This window comes from Motacilla alba, chromosome 3, assembly GCF_015832195.1.
Source record: "Motacilla alba alba isolate MOTALB_02 chromosome 3, Motacilla_alba_V1.0_pri, whole genome shotgun sequence".
Classification (NCBI taxonomy): Eukaryota; Metazoa; Chordata; class Aves; order Passeriformes; family Motacillidae; genus Motacilla; species Motacilla alba.
The window spans coordinates 1,881,105-1,888,880 of NC_052018.1; the positions used below are offsets into that span (position 1 = coordinate 1,881,105).

At 46.3% G+C, this 7,776-nt stretch overlaps 1 protein-coding gene across 1 annotated transcript; it reads left to right on the forward strand.

Annotated features, from left to right (window-relative positions):
• The first annotated feature begins 1,124 nt into the window (after positions 1-1,124).
• Positions 1,125-6,536, forward strand: LOC119699087 (rho GTPase-activating protein 35-like). The gene is made up of 2 exons (XM_038132105.1): positions 1,125-1,231; positions 5,990-6,536. Exon 2 carries the CDS (start codon positions 6,018-6,020, stop codon positions 6,285-6,287), a length of 270 nt encoding a protein of 89 aa, XP_037988033.1. The 5' UTR covers positions 1,125-1,231; positions 5,990-6,017; the 3' UTR covers positions 6,288-6,536.
• The last annotated feature ends 1,240 nt before the right edge of the window (positions 6,537-7,776 follow it).

The following is a 7,776-nucleotide window of genomic DNA, read 5'->3' on the forward strand; positions in this document are numbered from 1 at the left end:
AATCCCCATTTCCCCCCCCAAATTCCCCATTTTCCCCCTAAAATCCCCATTTTTTCACCCAAATTCCCCATTTTCCCCCCTAAAATTCCCATTTTCCCCCTAAAATTCCCATTTCCCCCCTAAAATCCCCCGTTTTTCCCCCCAAAATCCCCATTTTTTCACCCAAAATTCCCATTTTCCCCCCAAAAAAATCCCCATTTTTCCCCCCAAAATCTCCATTTTTCCTCCTAAAATCCCCATTTTTCCTCCTAAAATCCCCATTTTTTCACCCAAAATTCCCATTTTTTCACCCTAAAATTCCCATTTTTGCCCCAAAATCCCCATTTTTTTCACCCAAAATCCCCATTTTTTCACCCAAAATTTCCCAAAATCCCCGTTTTTCACCCCAAAATCCCGGTGTTTTCCCCCAGAGATCAACGACCGGGAGCAGCAGCTGCTGGCGCTGCGCGAGGTGCTGCGGAAATTCCCATTTCCTCCCCAAAATTCCAATTTTCCGCCCCAAAATCCCCATTTTTTCACCCCAAATTTCCCATTTTTCCCCCCTAAAATTCCTAAATTTCCCAAAATCCCCATTTTTCACCCCAAAATCCCTGTTTTCCCCCCCAAAAATTCCCATTTTTCCCCCCAAAATCCCCATTTTTTCACTCTAAAATCCCCATTTTTTGCCCCAAAATCCCCATTTTTTCACCCAAAATTCCCCATTTTTCACCCAAAATTTCCCAAAATGCCCGTTTTTCACCCCAAAATCCCGGTGTTTTCCCCAGAGATCAACGACCGGGAGCAGCAGCTGCTGGCGCTGCGCGAGGTGCTGAGGAAATTCCCATTTCCTCCCCAAAATTCCAATTTTCCGCCCCAAAATCCCCATTTTTTCACCCAAAATTTCCCATTTTTCCCCCCTAAAATTCCTAAATTTCCCAAAATCCCCGTTTTTCACCCCAAAAATTCCCATTTTCCCCAAAAAATCCCCATTTTCCCCCTAAAATCCCCATTTTTTGCCCCAAAATCCCCATTTTTTCACCCAAATTTCCCATTTTTTTTCCCCTAAATTTCCCAAAATCCCCATTTTTCACCCAAAATTTCCCAAAATCCCCGTTTTTCACCCCAAAATCCCGGTGTTTCCCCCAGAGATCAACGACCGGGAGCAGAAGCTGCTGGCGCTGCGCGAGGTGCTGAGGAAATTCCCGCGCGAGAACTACGAGGTCTTCAAATACGTCATCGCCCACCTCAACAGGTACCGGCGGAATTCCGGGAATTTCGGGAATGTTGGGAATTTTTTGGGAATTTTTTGGGAATTTTTTGGGGAATTTTCGGTGATTTTTTGGCGATTTTTTGGTGATTTGGGGGAATTTTTTTGGATTTTTGCAGATTTTTCTTTTAATTTCAGGCCTAATTTTCAAGGAATTTTGGTGGAGAAATTTCAGGAATCTTTAGGAATTTTTTGGGAATTTTTTAGGAATTTTTTGGGAATTTTTTGAGGATTTTCGGTGATTTTTTGGCGATTTTTGTGATTTTTATTGGATTTTTTGGGGATTTTTTTCAGATTTTTTGGGTATTTTTTTTTAAATTTCAGGGTTCCTTTTCCAGGAAATTTTTGGGAATTCTTGGGAATTTTTTTTTGGGAATTTTTTAGGAATTTTTGGGGAATTTTTTTGGAATTTTTGGTGATTTTTGGCAATTTTTTTGGTGATTTTTGGGAATTTTTTTGGATTTTTGCGGATTTTTCTTTTAATTTCAAGGTCAGTTTTCCAGGAATTTTGGTGGAGAAGTTTTAGGAATTTTAGGGGAATTTTTTTGGGATTTTTCGGGAATTTTTGGGAATTTTTCGGGCATTTTTCGGGATTTTTTGGCAATTTCTTAGGGATTTTTGGGGATTTTTTTTTTATTTTTTGGGGGCTTTTTAGGATTTTTCTTTCATTTTCAGGATCAGTTTTCCAGGAATTTTGGTGGAGAATTTTTGGGAATTTTTGGGAATTTTTAGGGAATTTTTCGTGGATTTTCTGGGATTTTTTGGCGATTTTTGGGGATTTTTTTCTGATTTTTGGGGTTTTTTTGGGATTATTCTTTCATTTTCAGAGTCAGTTTTCCAGAAATTTTGGCAGATAATTTTTTGGGAATTTTCTGGGAAGTTTTTGGGAATTTTTTGGGAATTTTTTGGGAATTTTCGTGGATTTTCTGGGAAGTTTTGGCGATTTTTGGGGATTTTTTTCGGATTTTTTTTTTATTTTTTGGGATTTTTCTTTTAATTTCAGAGTCAGTTTTCCAGGAATTTTGGAGGAGAAGTTTTAGGAATTTTTGGGAATTTTTTGGGAATTTTTGGGAAAATTTCTGGGATTTTTGGGATTTTTTTTGATTTTTGGGGGATTTTTGGGGATTTTTCGGAATTTTTTAGGATTTTTGGGCAATTTTTTGCGATATTTTTGGATTTTTTTCGGATTTTTTTGGACTTTTTTGGGATTTTTCGTTCAATTTCAGAGTCAGTTTTCCAGGAATTTTGGTGGAGAAGTTTTAGGAATTTTTTGGGAATTTTTTTTGGGAATTTTTTAGGGAATTTTCGGTGATTTTTGGGCAATTTTTGGGATTTTTATTGGATTTTTTGGGGATTTTTTTCGGATTTTTTTTTTACTTTTCTTTCATTTTCAGGGTTAATTTTCAAGGAATTTTGGTGTAGAATTTTTAGGGAATTTTTGGGAATTTTTCGGGAATTTTTCGGGAATTTTTTGGGGAATTTTCGGTGATTTTTTGGCAATTTTTGGGGATTTTTTTCTGATTTTTTTGGACTTTTTTGGGATTTTTCTTTTAATTTCAGGGTTCGTTTTCCAGGGATTTTTTAGGAATTTTTGAGGAAATTTTGGGGGAATTTTTTAGGAATTTTTAGGGAATTTTTTGGGAATTTTTTGAGGAATTTTCAGGGATTTTGGGGGGATTTTTGGGATTTTATTGGCTTTTTATCTGATTTTTTTGGTGTTTTTTGGGGGATTTTTCTTTCAATTTCAGGGTTCATTTCCCAGCAATTTTTTGGGAAATTTTTGGGAATTTTTTAGGAATTTTTTGGGATTTTTTCAGGGATTTTCTGGGAGATTTTTTGGGGATTTTTGAGGAATTTTGGGTGATTTTTTGGGGAATTTTAGGGGAATTTTTTGAGAATTTTTTGGGGAATTTTTTGAGAATTTTTTGGGAATTTTTTGAGAAATTTTTGGGAATTTTTTGGGAATTTTTTGAGAATTTTTTGGGAATTTTTTGAGAATTTTTTGGGAATTTTTGGAGGAATTTTTTGGGAATTTTTGGGGAATTTTTTGGGAAATTTTTGGAGAAATTTTTGGGAATTTTTTGAGAAATTTTTGGGAATTTTTTGAGAATTTTTTGGGAATTTTTTGGAATTTTTTGAGAATTCTTTTGGAATTTTTTCAGAATTTTTTCGGAATTTTTTCAGAATTTTTTTGGGGATTTTTTGAGAATGTTTTGGGAATTTTTTGGGAATTTTTTGAGAAATTTTGGGGGATTTTTTTTGGGAATTTTTTGAGAATTTTTTTGGGACTTTTTGCAGGAATTTTTGGAGATTTTTTTGGAGATTTTTTTACCATTTTTGGAGGAATTTTGGACCAACTTTTGGCCAACTTTTGGCCAATTTTGGGACAATTCTGGAGGTTTTTTGGTGTCTCCTGACCATCGAGTGGTCACTCTGCCGTCGTCCACCCCAGGGTGACCCTGATGGTCAGCAGGATCCTGATGGTCACCAGGAACTTCTCCAGGACGATTTTGGGTCATTTTTTGGTGGGAATTTCTGGTATTTTGGAGGTTTTTTGGTGTCTCCTGACCATCGAGTGGTCACTCTGCTGTTGCCCACCCCAGGGTGACCCTGATGGTCAGCAGGATCCTGATGGTCACCAGGAACTTCTCCAGGAGGATTTCGGGAGGGAATTTTGGGTGATTTGAGGTCTTTTTGGGAACTTTGGAGGTTTTTTGGTGTCTCCTGACCACCGAGTGGTCACTCTGCCGTCGTCCACCCTAAGGTGACCCCGATGGTCAGCAGGATCCTGATGGTCACCAGGAACTTCTCCAGGAGGATTTTGGGTCATTTTTTGGGCCGTTTTGGTGGGAATTTTGGGAACTTTGGAGGTTTTTTGGTGTCTCCTGACCATCGAGTGGTCACTCTGCCATTGTCCACCCCAGGGTGACCCTGATGGTCAGCAGGATCCTGATGGTCACCAGGAACTTCTCCAGGAGGATTTCGGGAGGGAATTTTGGGTGATTTGAGGTCTTTTTGGGTATTTTGGAGGTTTTTTGGTGTCTCCTGACCATCGAGTGGTCACTCTGGTGTTGTCCACCCTAAGGTGACCCTGATGGTCACCAGGAACTTCTCCAGGAGGATTTTGGGTCATTTTTTGGGCTGTTTTGGTGGGAATTGTTGCAATTTTGGAGGTTTTTTGGTGTCTCCTGACCATCGAGTGCTCACTCTGATGTTGTCCACCCTAAGGTGAACCTGAAGGTCACCAGGAACTTCTCCAGGAGGATTTTGGGTCATTTTTTGGTGGGAATTTTGGGTATTTTGGAGGTTTTTTGGTGTCTCCTGACCACCGAGTGGTCACTCTGCCATCGTCCACCCCAGGGTGACCCCGATGGTCATCAGGATCCTGATGGTCACCAGGAACTTCTCCAGGACGATTTTGGGTCATTTTTTGGGCCGTTTTGGTGGGAATTTCTGGTATTTTGGAGGTTTTTTGGTGTCTCCTGACCATCGAGTGGTCACTCTGCCGTCGTCCACCCCAGGGTGACCCCGATGGTCAGCAGGATCCTGATGGTCACCAGGAACTTCTCCAGGAGGATTTCGGGAGGGAATTTTGGGTGATTTGAGGTCTTTTTGGGTATTTTGGAGGTTTTTTGGTGTCTCCTGACCACCGAGTGGTCACTCTGCCATCGTCCACCCTAAGGTGACCCTGATGGTCAGCAGGAACCTGATGGTCACCAGGAACTTCTCCAGGAGGATTTTGGGTCATTTTTGGGGCCGTTTTGGTGGGAATTTCTGGTATTTTGGAGGTTTTTTGGTGTCTCCTGACCACCGAGTGGTCACTCTGCCATCGTCCACCCCAGGGTGACCCTGATGGTCAGCAGGATCCTGATGGTCACCAGGAACTTCTCCAGGAGGATTTTGGGTCATTTTTTGGGCTGTTTTGGTGGGAATTTCTGGTATTTTGGAGGTTTTTTGGTGTCTCCTGACCATCGAGTGGTCACTCTGCCGTTGTCCACCCCAGAGTGACCCTGAAGGTCAGCAGGAACTTCTCCAGGAGGATTTTGGGTCATTTTTTGGGCCGTTTTGGTGGGAATTTTGGGAACTTCGGAGGTTTTTTGGTGTCTCCTGACCACCGAGTGGTCACTCTGATGTTGTCCACCCTAAGGTGAACCTGATGGTCACCAGGAACTTCTCCAGGAGGATTTTGGGTCATTTTTTGGGCCGTTTTGGTGGGAATTTTGGGTATTTTGGAGGTTTTTTGGTGTCTCCTGACCATCGAGTGGTCACTCTGCCATCGTCCACCCTAAGGTGACCCTGATGGTCAGCAGGATCCTGATGGTCACCAGGAACTTCTCCAGGTGGATTTCGGGAGGGAATTTTGGGTGATTTGAGGTCTTTTTGGGAACTTTGGAGGTTTTTTGGTGTCTCCTGACCATCGAGTGGTCACTCTGCCATCGTCCACCCTAAGGTGACCCTGATGGTCAGCAGGATCCTGATGGTCACCAGGAACTTCTCCAGGAGGATTTTGGGTCATTTTTTGGGCTGTTTTGGTGGGAATTTCTGGTATTTTGGAGGTTTTTTGGTGTCTCCTGACCATCGAGCGGTCACTCTGCCATTGTCCACCCCAGGGTGACCCTGATGGTCAGCAGGAACTTCTCCAGGAGGATTTTGGGTCATTTTTTGGTGGGAATTTTGGGTATTTTGGAGGTTTTTTGGTGTCTCCTGACCACCGAGTGGTCACTCTGGTGTTGTCCACCCCAGGGTCAGCCAACAGCACCGCGTCAACCTGATGACCAGCGAGAACCTGTCCATCTGCTTCTGGCCCACGCTGATGCGGCCGGACTTCAGCACCATGGACGCGCTGACGGCCACCAGGACCTACCAGACAATCATCGAACTCTTCATCCACCAGTGCCCCTTCTTCTTCTCGCTCCGGCCGGCCCCGGACACGCCCGGCTCGCCCGGTCCCGCTCCGGCCACCGCCGCGTCCTTCCCACCGCCGGCGCCGTCACCTCCTCGGACGCCGTCGCCGCCGCCGCCGGAGCCGCTGGAGCCCTGAGGTCGCGTCCGCCCCCCCTCCGGACGGACGGACGGACGGACGGACGCGGTGGGGAGGGGGCTCTCGGGACCTTGCCGGGGACGTTTGACCAGACTTTGGCCGGGCCAGGACAGACGGACGGACGGACGGACGGACGGACGCCGGGGCGGGGCCTGGGAGGGGCTGCGAGAGGGCGAGGGGTTGTCCGCGTGGTGGCCTCCTGAGGGTCATTGCAGGTGGTCTGATGGTCACTCAAGGTGGTCCAAGGTGGTCCAGTGTGGCCTGAGGGTCATTCCAGGTGGTCCAGTGGTCATCCAAGGTGGCCTGAAGGTCATTCCAGGTGGGCCAGAGTGGTCCAAGGTGGTCCACAGTGGCCTGAAGGTCATTCCAGGTGGGCCAGAGTGGTCCAAGGTGGTCCACAGTGGCCTGAGGGTCATTCCAGGTGGTCCAATGGTCACTCAAGGTGGTCCAGTGTGGCCTGAAGGTCATTCCAGGTGGGCCAGAGTGGTCCAAGGTGGTCCACAGTGGCCTGAGGGTCATTCCAGGTGGTCCAATGGTCACTCAAGGTGGTCCAGTGTGGCCTGAGGGTCATTCCAGGTGGTCCAATGGTCACTCAAGGTGGTCCAGTGTGGCCTGAAGGTCATTCCAGGTGGGCTGGAGTAGTCCAAGGTGGTCCACAGTGGCCTGAGGGTCATTCCAGATGGTCTCATGGTCACTCAAGGTGGTTCAAGGGTCACTCAAGGTGGTCCAAGGGTCATTCCAGGTGGTCCAAGGGTCGTCCATCGTGGTCCAGCGTGGCCTGAGGGTCATTCCAGGTGGTCCAATGGTCACTCAAGGTTGTCCAGCATGGCCTGAGGGTCATTCCGGGTGGTCCAAGGTGGTCCACAGTGGCCTGAGGGTCATTCCAGGTGGTCCAATGGTCACTCAAGGTGGTCCGAGGGTCATCCATCGTGGTCCAGCGTGGCCTGAGGGTCATCCAAGGTGGTCCAGTGGTCACTCAAGGTGGTCCAGCGTGGCCTGAGGGTCATTCGAGGTGGTCCAATGGTCATCCAAGGTGGTCCAGTGGTCACTCAAGGTGGTCCAGCGTGGCCTGAGGGTCATTCGAGGTGGTCCAATGGTCATCCAAGGTGGTCCAAGGGTCATTCCAGGTGGACCAGTGTGGCCTGAAGGTCATCCAGGTGGTCCAATGGTCATCCAGGGTGGTCCAAGGGTCATCCAACATGGTCCAGTGTGGCCTGAAGGTCATTCCAGGTGGTCTGATGGTCACTCAAGGTGGTCCAAGGGTCATCCAGCGTGGTCCAGCGTGGCCTGAGGGGTCATTTGAGGTGGGCCAGAGTGGTCCAAGGTGGTCCAGTGTGGCCTAAGAGTCATTCCAGGTGGTCCAAGGGTCATCCAAGGTGGTCCAGTGGTCACTCAAGGTGGTCCAGCGTGGCCTGAGGGTCATTCCAGGTGGACCAATGGTCACTCAAGGTGGTCCAATGGTCATCCAGCGTTCTCCAGTGTGGCCTGA

Bases quoted from the DNA above. Each gene is read 5' to 3' on its own strand.
- LOC119699087 (XM_038132105.1), top strand. From the start codon at position 6,018: ATGACCAGCGAGAACCTGTCCATCTGCTTCTGGCCCACGCTGATGCGG.